The sequence below is a fragment of the Phoenix dactylifera genome, chromosome 2, assembly GCF_051530095.1.
Source record: "Phoenix dactylifera cultivar Ajwa chromosome 2, Ajwa_hap1_PhDact_Kaust_v1.1, whole genome shotgun sequence".
Classification (NCBI taxonomy): domain Eukaryota; kingdom Viridiplantae; phylum Streptophyta; class Magnoliopsida; order Arecales; family Arecaceae; genus Phoenix; species Phoenix dactylifera.
Window position 1 is genome coordinate 3345207 of NC_143191.1, and position 22372 is coordinate 3367578.

The window sequence follows — 22372 nt, forward strand, 5'->3', positions numbered from 1 at the left end:
CCGAAGAGTAGATTGTATAGGAGAAGACGAGTGCATGTCGCTCAGGAATTTGGGCATGTGTGTTGGTCGGTCGAGATTGGCCGGCTTTAGCACATTCCAAGAATCAGGCATGGGCATTTCACACGTGGATCACTGCTAGGTATAGTGAAGGCTGCTAAAAACATGGTCCTTGAGTAAACAACGTGGATGTTGAACATATATCTTTTTCTTCGACAAAAAGGAACTTCCAGTCTCTTCTACTATTGCTTAAAAAAAAACAACTGGAGAATGAACTCCCTAGCTAAAAGAATCACAAAACCTATATCATTCTCGTTAGTAATTAGTACAAATAAATGGAACATGCATCTTCAAAATCCTATCTGTCACTCTATAGTTTGTATCTGATCCAACCTTCTAAATAAAATAAAATACAAACAAAGAAACAACAAACCAATCTCCAAGATACCACTCTTTTTGGACTGACACTTCAAGTTTGTTGTTGACCATTCCACCTCGTCATCTATGAACCAGAGTTGAGGCTGAAAAGCTTGATTCCTGTCTACATAGCCTAGGAGTTTCTGCACCAAGATGAAGAACCATTGTTCTTAAGCTCTCGGCACGGCATTGGGGACACATCATAAGCTTCTCCAGCAACAAATTCGCAGTGCCATCTGGCCTCAGGGCTTATCCTCCCTAAGCTAACATTTCTGAAGCATATCTTTTCATATATTGTTCCCTCCATCCCTTCCAAAATCGGTGCCTTTCCTACGTCGACGCCGACGACATTTTTAATGTAAACACCATTAATCCTAGGAAGGGCCTTTGGGTCATAACCTTCATCAGCATGATCATTAGAGCCTCTGCTGAATCTTATGGGAATTTTAACCCTTTCCATGGTCACATTAGCAATTGTGATGTTGGAAATGTATCCTCCCCTCCCTCTGTCAGTCTTCAGTCTCACTGCAGCTGCTGAATTCCAGACATGCAGGTCTTCCACCAAGACATTGGATATCCCACCAGACATTTCACTTCCAAATCCAATCCCTGAGCAAGTAGGAGTTGTGCCGGAGACCCTGCGAACAACAATGTTTGAGCTAGGATGGGCCATGGCGATCCCATACTGGTCCCAGCCACTCTTTATGGCAACCAGGTCATCCCCGCTCTCAATGTAACAGTCTTCAATGCACACATTTGAGCTTGAGTCTGTAGATTTGTTTAAGATTAATATGGCATGTCAGATGAAAGTTTGCAAGGTATCAATTCATTTTAGGATCAGTGAATACCATATCCCTACTTTAATTCTAGATTTTTAGCAACTTGCTGTTCCCTCCTAATCTAAATTGTTCCAGTTTCAAAGTATTTGCATTAAAGAGCAGATAACCAAAAGCAGTTGCAGTCTTTCACAAAGATTACTGAAACACCAGTGGTCCTTGTTGCTATGGCCTACAGATTTATACTCCATATAAGAAAACCAGTGCTTATGGTATTGCAGTCTGCTAAAATTCCCTGAGTGCTCTCTAAGAATATGCTTAGATAATTTACTTCGAAACGTAATGTTTATAAGCCTTCATATAAAATTAAAAAAATGGGATTGTTTAAGAAAAAAAGATTGCTAGATAGGGAAGGTAAGGAGAAAGGGTGGGGGAAAAAAATCATGGCATGCAAAAGTTCTACTCAAGTTACAGATTCCTTTTTTTCATGATTTAAGAACCATATGAATTTTTAAATCAAATCCAAACGGTTGTCCTTTATGAAAAGCATAACTCGAATGTCCAAAAAAACTAGAGAGAGAGATGAACAAGCAAAAAGGATGAAACTTTTTTTCTGAGATTAGAATGATGAGCACATTCACTATATGCAAAAAAAATATATCGAAGTTTTGCTTCCAATGAACTGACCGAGCAAAGTAAAGAGTTTACTGAGTACAAACCTGGATCAATACCATCAGTATTTGGAGCATTAAGAGGTGCCAGTATGGTTACATTTTTTACCACCACATTGCTGCAGAGGAACAGAGGACATCTCTATTAGTTCCCAATGAAAATAGAAGAAATTAGGTAATCAAATGAGCAGTAGTTACAGGTAGACTTACCTGCAATAGACTGGATGGATTGTCCAAAATGGAGAGTTGATGAAGGTGAGGTTGGATATGAGGATGTTGTGTGAATTCACAAGCTCTAAAAGGTGTCCCCTTGTGTGTTTCAGAGTTCTATTCCACCACTGCTCCCACCACATCCTCCCTTGTCCATCAATGCTCCCATTGTGTCCTGCAATCAATTTGCAGCCTTCAGCATAGCTGGTAGTCCCTTGTTCTTTTTTTTTTCTTTCCTCATGAGCAAAAGGTGATAGTGCAGGGTGTAATTGATGCCCCGAAACCTGGCACCCATCTTGTTTGAATCAATTAGTTATGCTCCAGTAGAAAATCCTTGATCCAACGCTAGCTTTAAGGGAATCTGTTGGTAAACCACAGTCTATATACGTACCGAAACTCTTCTTTAAGGATTAAAGAAAATAAAGGTTTGCTCTTCCCTTTTTTTCTGATTATTCTTTCATCTCTGCCTAGTAAAGTTACTTGTTCATGACCTGCTATTTTTAAAACTTCAAAACCATGAAGTTTGCTCTTGTGGAAATTGTCCAGTGGTGAAATGTTTAGGTTGGCAGACTTAAAAAATTTTAGTGCCTGAATGATTCCTGAGCTTTACAAAACATCCAACTATTTTGAAACAGTTAATTCCAAACTTGATCAACATCTCATAAACTAACTATGAAATATATTGGTCAGCTGTTTATATTATCCAACATTGCCATTGTTATTTCACTTTTGCGTGCTGGTACGAATATATATATAGATGTATCAATGTTTTTTCCTTGAGAGAGATGCATCAATAATTTAAAGTTCTTACTCATATCCTAAAATCAGTTTGCTAAACCTTTCAACTTATACATTATTCTTGGGTTATGGTAATATATTAAGTTTTTTTCTTTTTGAATGAAAAGGAGAGGCAGGAAATGCCACCTAAATTTATTGAAGGGGAAGAAACAGACACAATTTACATGATATCCGATTGCCTAAGCAATCAACAGGCAATTACAAGCAAAAGTTCAGCAAATCAAGAATAGCATGGGCCAGGAAGATAAATGCTTGAACCAATTCTACTGACCAACTTCAACTTACATTCCGATCAGTGACGCTATACATTGCAGAATGAGAATCCTGAGGTCTGTTTGCTTGGACCAAAGATTTTAGATCATTCAAGATTTGATGATGACCTTCAGTAATATATTAAGTTTTCTTAACAAATTTTGAATTTTACGTCCTGGTTTGTTTTTATTCCCGGTTGCAAACTTTGAGACTATCAAGAAAAATGGGTGTCACATTCCAAAGCTCCCCGGGAGGTCACCTTATCCTAAAACTATCTTGATTTCAGAAGCAAAATGTACTTGCGGATGGGAAATTGAGTTCACTGAACTTTGGCTTGCGACCAATTTAAATGCAGAAAAAAATAGCAAATAAATGTAGAAAAACTTCTTCGGCGTGCTTATTTCAGATTCTCATCAAATAAATTTTATATTTGACAATTGGTGGAGATAATGGAAGTATGGTTGGACAATAAGAAAGGCTGTATGAGTAGACAAAAGCTTTTGGTCGTTTGACAAAGGATGTCTAAAGAAGAAAAAGGATGACCAAAGGAGCTTTTCGATAGGGAAAGAAGAGGAGACTCTAAGGCGTATGCTGATTATAAGAAGGATTCAGAGTTGGGTCCTCCAGATTGCAAGGACGAATGGCCAAAGAAGACATGGAAAACAGAGTAGTTCATGGTTTGCTGACTGACCGCGAGAATGAAAAGCTCACATATCAAATAAATAGTTCAAGAAATATGAAACCTCTTGGAATTAAGAACAACAATGCTAGAGTTTGACTCTGTACAAAAAAAAAGGGAATTCTATGTGACGATATTTGTGACACGAAAGAGAATATTTAGTTCATCAGAAGCAAAATCTTTGGGAAATTTAAGCTTCAAATTGGAAGCTATCAAAAGACTATTTAAAAACATCTTCTCGCTATGATTAAGCCAAATGTATTTTAATTTGTAGGGATTAGCATATAATGAATTAATCAAAAGTTTATCAATAAAATCTAACACTTGCCGCTAAATAAAAGACAGAAGTTCTGTGTGCTTCATTAAACTAATCTTATGCAAACATCAATGAGGTGTGGATGTGAGAGAGACTGAGAAGATAGTTGAGGGTAGGTTATGGTAGAAGTAAGCATACCCATGATAACAACATCGCTGAGGCCATCTCCATGAATGAGGCTAATGTGGCGTGCTCCTAACCTCTCTCTTCCACGCCCATAAGATGGCAATGGCTCTATCAGAGGCCACTCTTTTGGATCCTGCACACCCCGATCCAACCCATTTAGTAGAAAATTCCAACTTATTTAGCTAACTACAAGAATATATAATTATTTCTTGATATATATATATACACACACAAGTTCCACAAGAAATATATAATTATTCAAGTTATATGATATATTAATTGATGAATGATTTGGTCAACCTGGATGATTGAGTCTTAAAAATATCGATGTTCTAGAAATCTGAACTCTCACATCATCTCTTAGACTATAAGTTTTTCCAAGATGCTTGCTTTAAAATATATCTTTCTTTGGTCACGCAATTAGCAGTTCTTCTACCTCTCTAAATATTCTTCTTCTAATATTTTTTTTATTGCAGTCAAGCCCATCCAGCCATTTTTTTCTAAAAACAAAAGATAGAGAATGGAAATTATTTCATTAAGCTAATGAAATGCTGGAAGTTGGTTCCAACCCGAAGACGAGCACCCAAAAAGAAAAATAAAAACAGCAAGAAACAGAGCAGCAAAGTGGGGCATCCCTCACCAAGGTCAAATTAGAACAGCAGGTCAAAAAGACAACCCAAAAAACAGATATCTAACTCATCCAACCACAATTATATGTTTGCCATTTGGGATTGATTCAGCGGAGAAGAAATTTGAATTCAGAAACGATTGCATAAACTTAATAAAAGAGAAGTTCTTAAAGAACATGAAACAATTTTTTTCCAGAGAAACCTGAAACATTTTACTCACTGCTGAAATTCTGTATTAAAAAAAAAAAACAGGAAGCAAATGTTAAATAAAATACAGTCATGAGCCTCACAAGGAAGAAAAGGTCAGCCAGAATATGAAACATAAACAATAGCAATTTCTCCTCCTCTTGTTATTTCTCTCAAGTTTTCTCTGACTATTGTTAATCCTACCAGTTTTACTTGTAATATTTTTAATATAAGCAGTGATCCAAACATAAAAAGAACAACAAATCTAAAGCAAAGTTATTGAATCAAGATTCCATGAATACGAGTACCTGTGATCCCAAGATGATTGCACCCTCCTCCAAGTAGAGGGTGAAGTTGCTCGTCAGGTTGAAGCTGCCGGTGAGCCACCTTCCCCGGGGCACGGTCAGCTGCGACCCGCCCTTATCGCCCAAGGCCTTCAGGTGCTCCACGGCCCTGCGGAACGCGTCGGTGTTCGACGTCGTTCCGTCCCCCACCCCGCCGAATTGCTCTATCGAGAAAGTCGTCCTCCTCGCCCGGCCGGGCCGGTAGAAGCCCGAGCAGCTGCTGCTCGGGAGGTCTACCGGCCCGGTACCGGCGTCTTCGGAGACCGGCGGGGTTGCGACGCCCGCCGGCCTCGTCGGACTCATCTGGAGCCATGACAGTCCCAGAAGGGTGATGGCTATCAGTATCATAACCCATGATGGCCTCGTGACGCCAAGCCATGGCTTCCTGAGAAGCCATGGTCTCTCCGGGACGTTCATCTCCCATGAACTCGCCGTCAGCTCATTACATACGCGTCGTTGACGGCTCTTATTTGTTGGAACGGTAAAATTAGAGTCCCGCCGGATGTGGGGCGGGGATTGCGTGATCCGTCTGCTCCGGTAGGCGCCCCGCATTAATACCATATTCTTCTATATTAGTCTTAATTAAGTATTTGTCTCTCTCTCATTAGGGTTATTTAATCTTGTTTTGGAAAGATATTAGGATGCAAAATAGGACCGGGATTAATAAAAAAATCCCCTTTTTTTCCTATCTTTGGAACATATACGCAACTTATAAAGTTGTTAAATACTTGTTATTTCACAAAAAATATAGTTAAAATATTATGATAAAGTAATTTACTGTAATTACTATGGGTTTTGTGAAGTAATACGGCCCGGTGACAAATACTAACAGCTTGTGTGGTCGTCGTCGTCGTCGTCTTCTTCTTCTTCTTCTTCTTTTTTTGTGCATCGACGGCTCACATACTACGGGTGTGAATATAGCCAACAAAATCAGAAAATAGAACAATACGTAATGGCCCTGCAACAGACCCACTGTCCACCCAAACAAAACCACCGGAGTAGTAGGTCGCATAAAAGGCCATCCAGGCGGCCGTCCCGTTGGCCTCCCTGAACACGTGTGAAGCTTGGTGGGAGTCGCACTCCTCCATCAACTTGCGAATCTCATGGATCAACAGCCGGTCCTCAGTAGTATGTCCCCGCCCTCGGATCCACTCAACCTCTGTGGCTGAATCGCTCTCAAGAATAATATAGTCTGCACTTAGTGTCCGCCTCACGTAGTAGATGCCCTTCCAGGCTACTCTAATCTCTGTACACACCACTGATGAGCCAAAAGTCTGTCGGCCTCCCACCGCAACTAATCTGGAGTTGTGATCTCGGATGGCGAACCCTGTGCCGTTGCATCTCCCCTCATCATCCACATTGCCGTTGAAGTTCATCTTGAGAAAACCTAGAGGTGGGGGCATCCAAAAGACGAGTATTGTTCTGGACGCTTGTGTGTCCTTTTCATAGTCTTCTTCATGCTTCTCCTCATCGGGAAGCATCTCGCTGGTCCAAGGCAGGCTTCTATCTACCGAAAGACCAAAACATACGGACTGGCGCGTGGAAGGCTAGTTGACACCATCGATTGACTCCAGCATCTGACGTGCTCATGGGACCAGTGTACTGCTTTGCCCAAAACGGGGCTAGAGAAGGAAGAGCCTGTATCAACATCCGTGTAATCGAACCACGCCCTCGCAGCATCAACCGTATTACCGCTTCGGTCTAAGTCAGTATTTGGGTTACCAACCTTACTCTGACATAACGAGATCGAGGTAACTCCACCAGATCGAACTACGGCCGTTGCTTTCTTGTTTGTACCGTTGCTACCTCAACTTCACGTACAATTGGGGACAAGACCGTAACTTCATCAGGCACTGATGGTCTGCTCCTCGGAGAATGCGGTCCAAATCTGTTTTCAGATGTAGAAAGATTCGTATGAAGAGGTCCTCAACCCTATGATCCTTAGATTTGGAAGGAATGAGAGGGCAGGCGATAAGATAAGAGGAAGGGTGATTTGAGTATTGATTTGTCTCTAGAAGATGGATGGTGATTGGTGATCACCAACGGAGTCTTTCGTTTGTTTCTTTGTTTGTGTTTTCTTGCTTTGAACGAGTCTCCAAGGACTCCGAAAGCTATGTGGAAAACCGGCATCCACGAACACGTTACCAAGGTTTCTTCCACGCATTGACAACGCCTTCCTCTTCAAGTAACGAATTGGAAATTTTGGAATTAGGAGCGGCTCTCAATCCTTAGTTGAAAAGGAAACTCAACTTGCTTCCATATGAAAACTAACAATAAGGGATCTTGTGGCCCGTAGTCATGTGTTTGTATTCATGGTGTTATTTTTTTTGCTTTCTTTCGTTTGCTAGTAGGGTCCATAGGTGCATTGACTGGTCCTGGGATGCCTTCTTCCACAAAGGCATTGGTAGGCTAGCTAGGAGAAACAGATATTTCACTTTTCAGTGCATTGATTAGCCAAAATAACAAAAAAAGCTCCCATGCTTGTGCAATTAACTAGTGCAATATATGAGATAAAATGTTATCCTTCAGTTGGAACAACTTGTTTTGTCCTATAAACTAAACATATACATATATAAAAACCTGCATGCATACATATATATACACATAAATACACACACACACACACACACACACACACACACACACACGCACACATATATATATATATAGAGAGAGAGAGAGGAAGAAGGTAGCCTGAATGATCTTGAAGTTAGAGAGAGAGAGGACGAAGATTAGGTATATTCAATATATGATATTTATTTTCTTGATAACTATATGATATTTGGTCGCTAAATTCTTTTTTAGATGTAGATCACATCCAATGACATAAATCTTCAATTTTGATGGTCCATCATAGATTTTAAAATTATTAAATATTTTATTAATAATTTAACATTGAGTTTATAGTTTCACATATGTGTAAAGAGAGTTTCTCTCGTAGATCTTGGAGGATATGGTACTCTTATTATAGATATAATCATAAAAAATATTATTAAAAAATTAAGGGCTTCTCTACTCCTCCTTAGAGTCCTTAGAGTCCAATAATTTCAGGATCCTTTTCCATAGAAGTGCAAATATATGACAGAAAAAGTTCATTACTGTTGTTATGGGACTCAAAAAGTTGAAAAATTTTATATATTATTATTGTTATTATGGTTGTTAAAGAGTTATACTTAAATGGACGATCCAATTCACGAATTTTATAAAAATAGGCTAGGCTAGATTGATAGCTGAGCCGGCTTCCTTTGGACCGAGACCAAGGATTGCAAAACCGGCAGGTGAGCTGCCCTTCTCCGCCTTTTCTTGATCTCCAAGCATAGATATCCATCTTCATTAAAAAAAAAAAAAAAGGGATAGATACCTATAAGATTAAGACACAAGAGCAGACGCATGACCAAAGACTTTTGTGGAATTGACCGGGTCGACAAGAAGGAAGCTTTCACCAAAGAATGGACTTAGATCTTATATATGCGTCACCTTCTTAGCTTGACCCTCGAAAACCCAATGGCCAACCATTTTTTTCTTCCTTCCAAAACCGGCCCTTCGGAAATATACGTAGTTTGTAAGTAAACTACGGAAACGCCAGTCCTTTGGATGACCCTTACGAGACTTCTGATATGGTCATGGCATATTGAACTTGTGTACATAAGCATGCTAATATGTCTACCAACATACTAATTACTTACCATGCATGGACCATACATGCATCAAGATAATTTGATCCAGTAGAAGTTTGCCTGAAAAAATTGTCTAACCATGGATAGATCTTTAGGTGCTTATGATCCAATAAATTGGCTTGTTCCAACTCTGATCCTACTTTATCACCAAAATGGAAAAAGAGAAAAAAAAGCTCTGGTTGTTTTTATGTTAGTAGCTTTGGATATAATTTTAGAGTTTTGATTTAATAGAGCAAAATTGTACTTCTGATTAAATGCGACAGCACATTACGCTATTTATGATGGAGTAAAATGAAATTTTACCTGTGATTTATTATATTCATTTACATAATGTGGTATATCTATATATATATATATATAGAGTTGTCAAATCTAAATAGTTTGTGAAATTTGTACCTTAAAATGGTGCAATGACAAGACCAGAATATAACCAAGGTCATGATAGAGAAGTGATCAAATTCGTTTCTTCCAAACATAAATATTCATGATGGATGGATGATGATTTCAAGTCGTATTAGACCAAAGGTTAAATCACGATTTTATTTTTTTTTTTAAATAAAAAATATTTGTTTCATAATTACTTAAGTTGTATTTCACAGTGATAGCATAGAAGTGGTAGCCAGCAATTGGTGGTGCCACCGGTGAGTGACTGCCGAGAATGGTAGCAGCAGCAGCGGCAGCAACTAATAGTAATTCAAAATAATAAATTAAAAATTTAAATTTTTAGTTTCTACAATTTTTAGAAACTGGTAAAAAATTTCAAAAAAACTTAAAATAGAAAGCAGGTTATCAAATAATCTGAAATGATTTTTTTTTAATTCATGTACATTTTAGATGGTCTTTTTCACGCATTAATGCATGGTGAGCTTCAGAAGACAAGTCGGTTCCAGGAGAGGATTGAATGCAACCCTTGTAGCCGAGGCTGCAAAGCATCGGTGCCCTGGGGATCTGATCATATGCCTCGCATATATGTACGCATGACACGCGTCCCACATGCAGCGGTTTCAACCCACTCCAAAGGCCACGTCATCTACCCAAATCCACAACAAACACACACACAGCTACACTCTCTTCGTAATTCAGATCAATCCCAAGGGCATTTTCCCCAGCTCCAAAGTCCACCTCCGTTTTCTCCATCCATCCCCTTCGCTCCTTTCTCCTCTCTGTGTAGTCGACTCATCCCCAATTCCCCAAAGAGAAACCTTAATTCTAATTCTTCTTCTTCTTCTTCGAATCGTCGACATGGATCGAGAGCCGGAGGAGCTCCAATTCTTGGGTATAGTGGGGATCTGCCACGAGGCCTCCAAGATCCTGCACTCATGGCAGCGCCTCTTCGCCCAGATCGCCCTCGCCCTGGTCCTCCCGCTCTCTGTCCTCTTCCTCGCCCACATCTACGTCTCCCACCTCCTCTTCTCGAAGATCGACCGCAGCGAGGTCGCCCTCGACGTCGCCACCCCGGGCTCCCCCTCGGAGTCCGCCATCCTCTCCCGCCTCTCCGCCGAGTGGTCCGCCTTCCTCCTCTTCAAGGCCGCCTACCTCCTCGCCCTCCTCGTCCTCTCCCTCCTCTCCACCTCCGCCGTCGTCTACTCCGTCGCCTCCATCTACACCGCCAAGGACCTCTCCTTCGCCAAGGTCCTCGCCGTCGTTCCCAAGGTCTGGCGCCGCCTCATGATCACCTTCCTCTGGGCCTTCCTCCTCCTCGTCGCCTATAACACCGCCGCCCTCATCCTCGCCGTTCTCGCCGTCCTCCTCCTCGGCCCCCACACCGCCGGGCTCGTCGCCATCGCCCTCATCGCCCTCGTCTACGCCGCCGGCCTCGTCTGGATCAGCGTCGTCTGGCACGTCGCCAGCGTCGTCTCCGTCCTCGAGGACGCCTGCGGCATCGAGGCCATGCGCAAGAGCCGGGCCCTCATCCGGGGCAAGACCTGGACGGCCGTCGCCATTTTCGTCGTGCTCAACCTCTGCTTCGTGGGTGTGGAAGTGGGTTTCCGACTTGCGGTCGTCCGGGGGAATTACTTGAATCTCGGGGTGGGGTCCAGGGTCGGGTACTCGGTGCTGATGCTCTCCTTCCTTTGTGCGGTGATTCTGTTCGCGCTGGTGGCGCAGACGGTGGTGTATTTCGTGTGCAAGTCGTACCATCACGAGAGCATCGATAAGTCGAGCCTAGCCGACCATCTGGAGGTCTATTTGGGGGACTACATGCCGCTCAAAGCCAAGGATGTGCAGCTCGAGCAGTTCCACGTTTGATGTTCTTCATGAGACGGATTCAATATTTTCTAAACAGCTCTTGCATAAATTACTTGTGATGATGATATTCGCACATAGATGATGGATGATGCTATATGTAGACGATGTAATAATCTCTTTGTATGTGGTTTTTTGGGAAGAAGGAAACTTACAGGGCTTTACAGTTGGGTTCTGTGTCTATTTTTCTTTCCTGTATCTGTAAATCCAGAAGGGAAAAACCTATTCGGTTCCATCAATTAGATGGAGAGATCGTAGCTATTTGTGCCTCCATATCATCTTAATTGTGAACATGATGTCAACCTTCTACCTTTCTCATTGGGACTTATAAATATGAGAAGATTAAGTCATGGGAGAACATGCATCGAGTGTTACCTTAAGCTATATATCTGGAGTGTTAGTGTAGCAATGTTGCAAAGATAATGTTATCAAACCTTTTGCAACCTACAGTCATATAAGAACATTTAATTTCCTTTTAACATTTGCAATTGTCGGGAAAACCGGTTAAATAAATGAGGAGAAAAACAAAATAGTGTTAGATATTTGTATTCTTAAATTAATATGAACTTTTCTGATCATTTTAAGAAAAGTAGAGAAAAAACTAATGCCAAAAACTTCTCTAAAAGGTTTAAGTTACTGGAGAAAATATTATTTTGATTCTATGTGACTATTATTCTCTTTTCTTATTTTTTGACAAATATGAAATTTCCTTAATACATTATTATAATATTATGACAAGACATACCTGGATAATTTAGAGCTCCATCCCATGTAGTAGGAGCTTTCAAGAATATACTACAGGCGATATGATGGAGTCCGATCATTGGTTTTGGATGCTAGAGCTTACGAGGAAGCCTCCATGAGGTAGGAGAGATTATTGATTAGACCAAATTCACGATAGACCAATCAAATCGCAAAGCAATATATATATATATATATATATATATATTGCTTTGCATTTGGATTAGTCTACTGCTTAGTGGATCTGATTCAACCAATAATTTTGCTGAGATATTTAATGAGACGAGAATTCATATAAAATAAGTTACATGTGTGATATTTAGTTCCGCAATTGTAAGTCCCACTGATGACTATTATTCAACAACGTATAGGTTTTCAAGTGAAATACAGGCATTAGATACATTTCTCTGATAAAAATGCTAGAAGGCACTGGTTATTCACACAACAATGTGATCTTTGCATGGTAGCTCATGATTTGATTGCCTAGTGTATTGCACCCGTTCTTCATATGAGTTGCAATAAGGAAGTTAAAGTTTCATAACATATATTTTATGATAACTTTCCATTACATTGCTGAGCATATGATAGTGCGACATAAATCTCAAAGTTTACTAGCATTGCTTTGGTGGGCTTGAGGTGGAAATGATGGATGAATGAAGGGCGTTTAGATACTAAACTTCCAACTAGAGAGCTAGAGTTTGTATCAACCATTCTCCATTGAATAGCCAACAATGGGCGATGTGAGGCTAGTACACTTCAATTGAAAGTATCTATAGTTGAGGTTTGATATGAGAAGTACGAGATAATTCAAATCCTTTCTAATGCATCATTGAACTGCATGTCTAAATTTAAATCTTGCACCTTCCCATGCACTACAGAACGACTCATGATCGAGTAGTGGGTTTGCTTGATTTTGTGATATATAGATGATGACCGTGCTCAATCACCAATCATTTTGCTGATGGTTCATGTTTTTTGATTAGAAAAATTTCCATGTAAGAGAGCAATAGCTTCCATGTTATCACTTTTTAAAACCGCCCGAAACATAAAGACTCCATAGATTTGATTTCGATTAGAGTTAACTAACGGGAGATGGAGTAGGCGCATAGGGTGAAATTCAATTAGAATTTCTTTGAGAAATTCAATACTGAGTTCAGCCCAATGTGGCTAAATTTTTTTAAAGATTTTTTTTTTTGCATGAATATTCTCATGAATATCGAATTTTTGCATAAATACTTTCTCAAAATTGATATTTGCATGTACACCTTCATAAAACATTTGTTTGTCTATTCTATTTTTTTTCTATTCTTCTTGTTGCATATATACCTATACCATCTAATACCGTTAAAAAAGTAACGGTTTCAAATTAAATTGACTAGAATATTCTTAATTGGTAAATGCGTTAAAAAAACATTAATAGGCTGATCGTGATGGAGAATAAAAATGTAATTTCAAAATTTTATTTTATTTTTCATTAAAATAAATATAGTTTTTATTAACGGTGTCAGAAGAATCGTTATATTAGGAATATTTGTTAAAAAATAGTATTTTCCGAGGGTATAGAAATAAATATAAATTTTAAGAGAATATTCGCATAAATTTAAATTTTTAGAAGAATATTTATAAAAAAAACTCTTTTTTAAATGACTTTAATTAATAATTAAATTTTAAATTATTATCATTATTATTATTAGTATAATATTAAAGTAAGCTTCGTACAGCCTGGTCTAATAATATGAATCCACCGCCACCGTTTCCGTCTTTCTTTAGTCGCCACCTGCAGCTTTCTTCACCACCGCGGGATTCCTTCCCCCTTGTCTTCCTTTCCGCTACCGCTTTTACTCTCTAATCCTCTATTTATCGAATTCTTGACCCAAGATCTTGAATTCCTCCCCCCTTAATTCCAGATTCGAGGTGCGCTGAGATCTTTTTGGGTTCTCTTTACCGTAGAAAGATCGCTTCTTGGGATCTAGATTTCGTTCAATCGTTTCATTTTGGTGCTTTTTTTAGCGTTTTCCATGCGTTTTCTAGGGTTTCTGAAGTAATAATATGATGGATTCGTCGTCTTTGAGCCAACCGGAGTTCGATTATTTGTTCAAGTTGTTGCTAATCGGGGATTCGGGGGTGGGGAAGAGCAGCCTCCTGCTGAGATTCACCTCGGACTCCTTCGACGATCTCTCCCCCACGATTGGTGAGATTTCAGATCCTTCCATTTGTTTCTTCGAGCTTTTCCAGTAATGCAATGCGTTTTATTAAGGAGCTCGATAATTTTTGTGCATACATCTAGAAATGAGAAAAATTTGAAGCTACTGGATTGAACTTATAATGTGTTGTTGCTACTGAATGGTCTGTTTGTATACGTGCGGCTTATAATTATGAAAATCATGTGATCAATGAGTTATTATTGTAATTCTTGAGGGTGTGAGAGCTATAAAGAATAATTGAAGAAACAATCACAGAGTACTACTGCTTCTAAGTGTAAGCATTTGATATTATATGTGTGTACGAATTGGAAAAGTGAGATTTGCAGCTATATAGTTGAATTGATGCTGTATTGTTGTTTGCTAGTGGTTTGTGTATTTATTGATCAATGGTAATAGAAAAATGTGCAATAACTGAGTTTTTGTTGTAATACTTGGACATATGAGACTGAGAGTTGCAAATGATGTCCGGTGGCTAAAATCATAGCAGAGGTTGCAGTGCAAAGCTTTTAAGTATATGAATTTGATAATATTTTTACATCTAAATTGGAAAATGAAATGATCAGGTGCTACTGTGGTAGAATTGATATTGTGTTATGGTTTGTAAATGCTCTGTTTTATTTATTTATGGAGGATGATTAAGATAATGATGAAAATTTTACTAGTTTTTGTTGTAATACTTGAGGGTGTTAGAGTTGCCAAGAACCAAGAACAAAGAACAATTTGTAGTTAGAATTGGTAGCAATGATCATAGAAAAAACATGTTCATTTGGTAGATATTTTGGGAATAATGATCTTAAGTTGTTCGTAATGAGGACATCATAAAAAATCTTCATCTTGTCTTTTTATTGTGGTTGATACCAACATGGTTAGCTGTAATCCTTCTAATGTCAATCAGTATTTCCAACAAATTATCTTTTCTGATATTTGATTTGCTTCCTGTAGATTATGTGGCTCAGTTGGACTATTCAGAACTGAATGTATTCTTGCATTAGATTTTCTTCATAGTAAAAATTTATTCTGAAAGAATTTTCATTAAGACTGGAGTTCAATAACATGCTAGCGTCGCAAGTTTTTCACAATTTTGTTTGTTTTATCAATTACTTTGATCAAATGCTTCATTTTTTTTGTTTCAGGTGTGGATTTCAAGGTAAAAATGGTTACAATTGGAGGCAAAAAGCTGAAGCTTGCAATCTGGGACACTGGTAACGATTTAGCTCGTTTTATCTTATGAGATGCCACTTTGGTTTCTTTTTTGGTCATATACTCATTTCATTTGCTTCTGTTGATTTATTCTAACTCCTGAGGTGTTAAATTTGACTTAATCCCCTGACCATTGCTATTCATGCCTGAAAATTAACCCTATGAAGAGGATGCATTATTTTTGTGATGCTATTGCCAAAAGTTGAATTTTCTGAGCTGTTACATTCACCCTATCCTAAAGAGTACAGGAACCAACAATAAGAAGCTTTGTGAGGACATAAAGAATGACCATGAAATGAATAGAGAGTGAAATTTGATTAAAATCCCACAATGAACTGGTAACCTTTTTCTGAAGTGTGAGAAAGAAGGTTATTTTTTTGGCGTATGAGAATAGCAATATTAGCATGGATGGTATGGAAATGTAATTCACTATTGAAACAACTATTTGGAGTTCCAAAAGCTCATAAAGCTTGTTATTTGCAAATGGAGAAGTTACTTTTATTCATGGGAGAATAAGAGGTTGATCTTGTAATTAAGTACATCCATCTACTAATACACCAGCCATTCTGGTATGATGGTAGCACTATGTACTTGTATATTACCATTTAAAACAATTAAAAATATTTTTGTATTTCCTTCCTCTCTTACTCTTTATGCGCAACTGCAGTTTTCATGACAATCTGTTTGTTAACAAATGCTATGCAGCAGACATGCATTTATTTTCATGAGTTAATAGTATCATGAGCAATTCTGGTATGTAGCAAGTTGACCAGGCATAGTATGTTTTCAATGGATTTAGAGTTATACACAACCAATCAGATCCCAATAGAACTTTAAATTGGTAAAATCTTTGCTCTGGATGACCTTTCCTCTTTGTCTTATTGCTTGACCTTTACAGATTGCTTAAACCACAAAATGAACAAGGATTTTTTGCCTTTAAACCAACTCGTCTTTGAGGAATAATGGCAGCTCCTCTTTTCTTTGAGCTGCTTTATGACCTGTAACAATTTATAGGGTGTTATTGTCAAGTTCAGATTGTTTGTGGATATATTTCAGACCTTGGTGGGTCGTATTTGGATCCACGAGGTCAATTTGATGTAAATAGGACATCAGGTTAAAGTTGAGTTTAAATGCTTGTTGCATGGCATTTTATGTTGGTGTCATTAGATCTGGTAATTCATAAGGTAGAGTGCAAACAATTAATGAAGCAACAAGAAGCTAACAAGTGATTGTGACCTCAAAAATGAACAAAAGCAGGATGCACTCCAAGCTTCTAGCACCAGCCTAGCTCCTGAAAGTCTATCAGCCTAGCCCCTTGGCATGTCCTAACCTATTTCTACATTGTTTTATCCCTTGTAATTGCAAGGAAAATTCTATTTCAATAGATGAGAAGTCTTTTGATTAATTCTTGTGATTTGCAGTGGATCCTTCTATCTTATTTTATTCGATAAGTTATACATGCATACATGCACACGTATATTTTGAGATTCTAAGAAGGCATTCTATGATGTAATGAATGATCTATGACTTTTGAATGGAAATTAGTGATAACAGAAAAAGCATCTGTATCATGCAGCTGGACAAGAAAGGTTCAGAACTTTAACCAGCTCATATTACAGAGGAGCACAAGGGATCATCATGGGTATGCAATTATGCATTACTCTTTTCTATACTGTTGAATTTGAATTTGATACCTTTTCATTTTATTAGATTCTAATATCATTCATTGATGAAGAGAAAATTTGGATGTTAGTTTTTCATATGCGCTGCAACTACTCTACTATTTCTTGTGTTCTAGTCAGCAATCTTGGTTTTTCCTTCTACAATCCTTCAGTTCTATTGCCTAAGCTCAATGAACCGGGTGATCTATATACATCATTGCAGCCAATATTGTGCCTGAAAAGTACGTGTACTATTATCTTTGACACCTAAAGACTGAAAAGAATGCGGATATGGCTGCACGGTCATGGCTACAATTTGGCAACCTCCAAATTCTAGAACACCATGTAGGATCATTATCTCTGTGGAATATAATGATGCCCTAAAATGTAAATAAACTGATACATAATAAAAAAATTCCTTGTTATGTAATTATATTTACCAATTTACAAGTGATGAATTGACAAATTGTTATTAAGGATAATTTGAATATTTATGTTGATAAAATATGTTAAAATGAACTATAACAATAGGCTTTGTGGAGGATTATCTGTGGACACCACTCTAGGATTAACTGTTCAGATCCTGGTTCAGGTGTCAGATCAAATCCATTAAGTGCTACGAAGCATGGAGCAAATACTGTGGCGAACCTTCAGCAAAAATAGGACAGAATCTGGCTATAATAGAAAATATTAAGTAAATAAATATAAATATATCTGTGTAAAAAAAAAAAGCATCCATGATGCATGATAGGTGACCTTAATAACATAGTCTATACCTTATGATAACATTAGTACTACAATTACTGAAATTAAAATATCCATCATGATCCACAACTAAAAGGTTCATATTCGTCAAAGAGAGCCTTTTACCATCATACCTAAGTCTATCCAGGAATTATCTGGATATGAAAAGATACTTAAGTATTGACACATAAACAAACTTTGTCCAATGCATATCAGTGTGCCACACATATCAGATATGGCCTTGGCATGCAACAAGTATTTATGCATCTAGATTGAACCTGTCAAAATATCCAGCTATTATCTAATATTTGGAATGCAGTATTTTGCTGCTTCAGGTATGTAATCATAATCTAAGCTAGATAGTTGCGAGCACTATGAATTAGGGAAAGATGCCATGAATTTTTGTTTGAGATGATGCAAGAATCAAATAAGTAAATGAAAGAATTATAGATTTTTTTAAAGGCGAGGATTATAGATTCATTATCTGGAATTCTTTCAGAAAAATTATCATGTATACTTTAACACCCTTTCTTGCATAAAACAACAAAACTATGCATGGAACAAAAGTTAAAGGAGAAAGTGACTTGTACATGCAAATACTAAGTAAACATTTTTGTAGGAGAAAATGACTAAATGGTGTATTTACCCCTCTATTACCTGTTCCTCTTTGTTGACCTTGAGTAACTAACCTAGTAAGCATATGCCTTGGAGAGATACTGTAATTCAAAAAATAGTCCATCTACTAAAAGAACTAACATTAGATAATTATATGTATCACCTCTTCTTGGCAATTTATTAGTGTGACACCTAACCAACCAGAAATCAGATCAGCACCATGTAAGATTCACGCATGCAAGCTAAGAGGACACTGCAAAGCTGAAACTGTAATCATGTATGCTGTAAACAGCTTCAAATATTCCTTGGATTGAGAAAGAGTTACTAGATCTATTCAGCATCACTAATGACTCTTATCTAATAATATCTGGATATTGCAGCAGAATTTAGTTCTCAGATTATTCAGGTTGCCTTGCTGGTACGACTATGTTATCTGATCTTTATATCTTCCTCTTAGCCATTTATCTTCAGGTAAACTCAATATCTTTCCGATAAACTCAGATGACAAATGAAATTAAAGGTAAAAAAGAAGGAACTGAGAACAACTTAGGAGAAGAGGATACGATAGGATTAGGAAGAGAGGACCAGAAAGCAGAAAGAGAACAAGGAGGTAACATTGAACAAGTGGAAAGAAGGATAATATACGGGCTGGTTCTATTCTTGCTGCTCTTTTGTCCTACGGCTCCGGTGTAAGGGAGGCATAAGGAGAAAAGGACCGTAGTAAGAACTTATATTTGTAAACCTAGCTGGCCCTAGCTTAATGTTTTCTACTCTCACAAGACTGTATTAGGTTTGGTCCATAGCCTAAATATGCTATATGGCCACTATTTTCATTGTGTGCATCTCCCAGTACATTGAATTAAACTCCTACTTCTTGAACCAGGAATCTAGGGACCATCTGAATTGCTTAGTCACTCATCTGAGTGGACAATCTTTCAGCTTTTACTTAATAGCTAATATATCTCTTCAACCAAGACTATATATCTTCTTTGCGCAGATCTACACTATTGTTTCTTTATAAATGTCATGACATCCGCATAGCTCAATATTAGCATAGACAGTATGGTGAAAATGTTTTGCTGATAATTAATTTTTTTTCTCGGTAATTTATGACAGTTTATGATGTAACACGAAGGGAAACGTTCACCAACCTTGCTGATGTATGGGCTAAGGAAATAGACCTTTACTCAACTAATCAAGATTGCATCAAAATGCTTGTTGGTAACAAGGTTGATAAGGTAATGTACATGTATCTAGTTAGATCTTTATTTTTAATGTGCAATTTTGTATAATGCAATAAACCAGTCATTTAATTTCTATTTTGATATTATGTATCATGTTCTTAACCTTGGCATCATCTGTTGTATCTTTAGCTTTTTTTCCATATATTGATAATACATGTTTAATTAAAAGAGGGATGGAAATTTTTATGCTTTTTTATGTTTCCAGGAAAGTGAGAGAGTTGTCACAAAGAAGGAGGGCATTGACTTTGCTAGGGAATATGGATGTCTGTTTTTAGAATGTAGTGCAAAAACACGAGTCAATGTGGAACAATGCTTTGAAGAGCTTGTCTTAAAGGTATGAAAATTCCAATACATCTGATGTTTCATATGTTGGGAGGTCTATTGTCTATTGATTCTGAGATCTGGGTTATATTATCAACACGAAGTATCTGTTTCCAAGTCAGCTGAAAGATTGTGCTGCAATTGTTAGTTATGCAAATGTCTGGAAAGCCAGTTTTACTTTATGTGAACCCAGACCCTTTGATTTAGCTTAGATATATATATTTAGTGAAAGTAAAAATAGATTTATGCAAAGGTCTTGCATAACTTTTGAGGAACCTTTTGAAGAGAAGTCTTCTACATGGGATGATGATTTTATTTTTGCAATTTTTAAGCGGCATTATTGTAGGATTTCCCATTATTATGTGGTATACCTTTTCTTCTTTACCATAAAATGGCATTTAGCAGAGGTTTTTTAACAAGTGCCATTGAGTTGTCAGCCTATTCTAGTTTTGTAGTACATTATCTCTATGCTTTGCTGGAGGTTTAAGTCTTGGGCATCCTATATACCCATGCTAAATTCCAAGGGAGTATTTTCTGCCAGCTAGATTTCCAGATGCTTGAACTGTTTGTTGGTTTGCTCTGTTAGTAATTTTTTTCTTTCACTTTTTTTGGCAATGTTTTAGACAAAAGGTATTCCAGATCTATCTTATACCAGGCTATCCTCTTCCTTGCTTTTGAGATTTTTCTTCTAGAGTTTTAGAGGAAGCACTGACCACTTAATGAGGAAAGAGAAAAGCATTAGAAGTAAGAATAGATGGATGTTGAAATTGCATATTCTATATACATGTTATCACAATAAGCTACTGGAGGTCTATTAAAAATATGAGTAATAATTGTTTACATCAATGGTACAGATCTTAGATACACCAAGCCTCTTGGCTGAGGGTTCGGCAGGTGTGAAGAACAACATTTTTAAGCAGAAGCCACCACAAGCTGATGCTTCTACTAGCAGCTGTTGTTGACTGTTCTCCTTTACCCAAGATCTTACGCTTCAGATTTCTTGTGACAGCATACCCGCTGATGGCGATACAGATGGTGATTGGTGGTGATTTTATCTTTACATTGTTCATGTGCGGTACTGTGAAATTAAATGCATGGTTCCAATATACAGTTATATTTTACAATGAATATTATCTTTTGTGTTATCACGATTTCTTTCTGGTTATAGGGTAGTTCTCATAAAGATGATGAAATGTAAATTAGTTTATCAGAGCTGAAATTTTGCTCTGTGAAACAGTGTGATGCCCTATCAGTATCCAACTTTGATTGTGTTGGGGTGAAGTGGTGATATATTGGATAATCTTCAGCAGGATGTTCTCCTGGATAGATAGTCTTTAATCAGTTCTTTTGTCAAATAAATACCCATGCCCAATACAAGTTTTTATGAGAATTATCATGGGACTCAAAATAGTGTATTGTTTGCAAATTTGATAGAAAAACATTGGACCTTGGGGAAAAAAGGTATGAGAGTGCAAATTAAATAGTTCTCAAGTTTTATTTCCCCCAGCTAATGATCAAGTCTTTTAATTTCTTCACCCATTTTGCAGGTGTCCAGAGATAGTTTTCATTACAATCTCTCCTCCACCTCCTTAGATGTTTTCGAGACTTCTGAGATGTTTCAGCTTGATAGATTGAATTTGAGTTTGTATTGTGACATCCAATCAACCAGAGTAGAGTGGGTGAGAAAGGAAATATAAGACTCATGATACATAAATAACCACACTTCATAATAAACTAATCAGCACGTAAACTAATTATTATGCATAAGAGGGTCACCCACATGTGGGCTTGTGCTGACAATGCAATTTGAGCAAAAATGTGGTTTTGTGAGAATTAAGGGTGAACTGTATGCTTTTCCTCAAAAAGATGAATTGTATATTTTGAACCAATTTTACTTATTATTTACTATTGACAGTTATTTACTTGTGGCTGGAGTGAGTGCAAATGTAAACACACCTCTCTTCCATCCTAATTTTAGCGCTACTTGTTATCTTAAGAAAGAGGATATGATTCTGATTTTTCATGTACAATCATATCAAGTTTGTGAATAGTTTTCCCCCTCATTGTTGAATAAAAAACAGTGGATTCTGACTTACCGGCTATAAAGCTTTGGAGGAGGTATTGTCCATTTCTAATGGTCTATGGCCAGAACATTGCTTCTGAAGTCTGTCGTGGTGGCATTTAGTCATGGTGGTTTGTCATCCTTGCCTGAAGCTGAGCAAATATATTGGTTTTGGATACAAGTCCTTGCATTTTTGAAAGGAGAATGGTGGGTGCAGTATTGTTGACACTGGGTTTCGAGTTTGGAGGAGATTTTCTC

At 37.7% G+C, this 22372-nt stretch overlaps 4 protein-coding genes across 4 annotated transcripts; 2 read left to right on the forward strand and 2 right to left on the reverse strand.

The window, feature by feature from the left end:
- Positions 1–202: 202 nt before the first annotated feature.
- LOC103722206 (putative polygalacturonase) lies at positions 203–5929 on the reverse strand. Its single transcript, XM_008812681.6, has 5 exons — positions 5366–5929; positions 4255–4375; positions 2072–2246; positions 1910–1980; positions 203–1182 (listed from the first exon to the last, which is right to left on the reverse strand). The coding sequence occupies exons 1-5, from the start codon at positions 5816–5818 to the stop codon at positions 548–550; spliced, it is 1455 nt and encodes a 484-aa protein (XP_008810903.6). The 5' UTR covers positions 5819–5929; the 3' UTR covers positions 203–547.
- A 368-nt stretch (positions 5930–6297) lies between these two features.
- Positions 6298–6882, reverse strand: LOC149768179 (uncharacterized). The gene has a single exon (XM_089929322.1). It carries the CDS (start codon positions 6880–6882, stop codon positions 6298–6300), a length of 585 nt encoding a protein of 194 aa, XP_089785448.1.
- Positions 6883–10157: 3275 nt separating this feature from the next.
- Positions 10158–11637, forward strand: LOC103722200 (uncharacterized). The gene has a single exon (XM_008812676.6). The coding sequence runs from the start codon at positions 10321–10323 to the stop codon at positions 11323–11325; it is 1005 nt and encodes a 334-aa protein (XP_008810898.3). The 5' UTR covers positions 10158–10320; the 3' UTR covers positions 11326–11637.
- A 2160-nt stretch (positions 11638–13797) lies between these two features.
- Positions 13798–21304, forward strand: LOC103722201 (ras-related protein RABC1). The gene is made up of 7 exons (XM_039133534.2): positions 13798–13977; positions 14095–14254; positions 15401–15469; positions 17044–17109; positions 19604–19725; positions 19937–20065; positions 20907–21304. Exons 2-7 carry the CDS (start codon positions 14113–14115, stop codon positions 21012–21014), a joined length of 636 nt encoding a protein of 211 aa, XP_038989462.1. The 5' UTR covers positions 13798–13977; positions 14095–14112; the 3' UTR covers positions 21015–21304.
- Positions 21305–22372: the final 1068 nt, after the last annotated feature.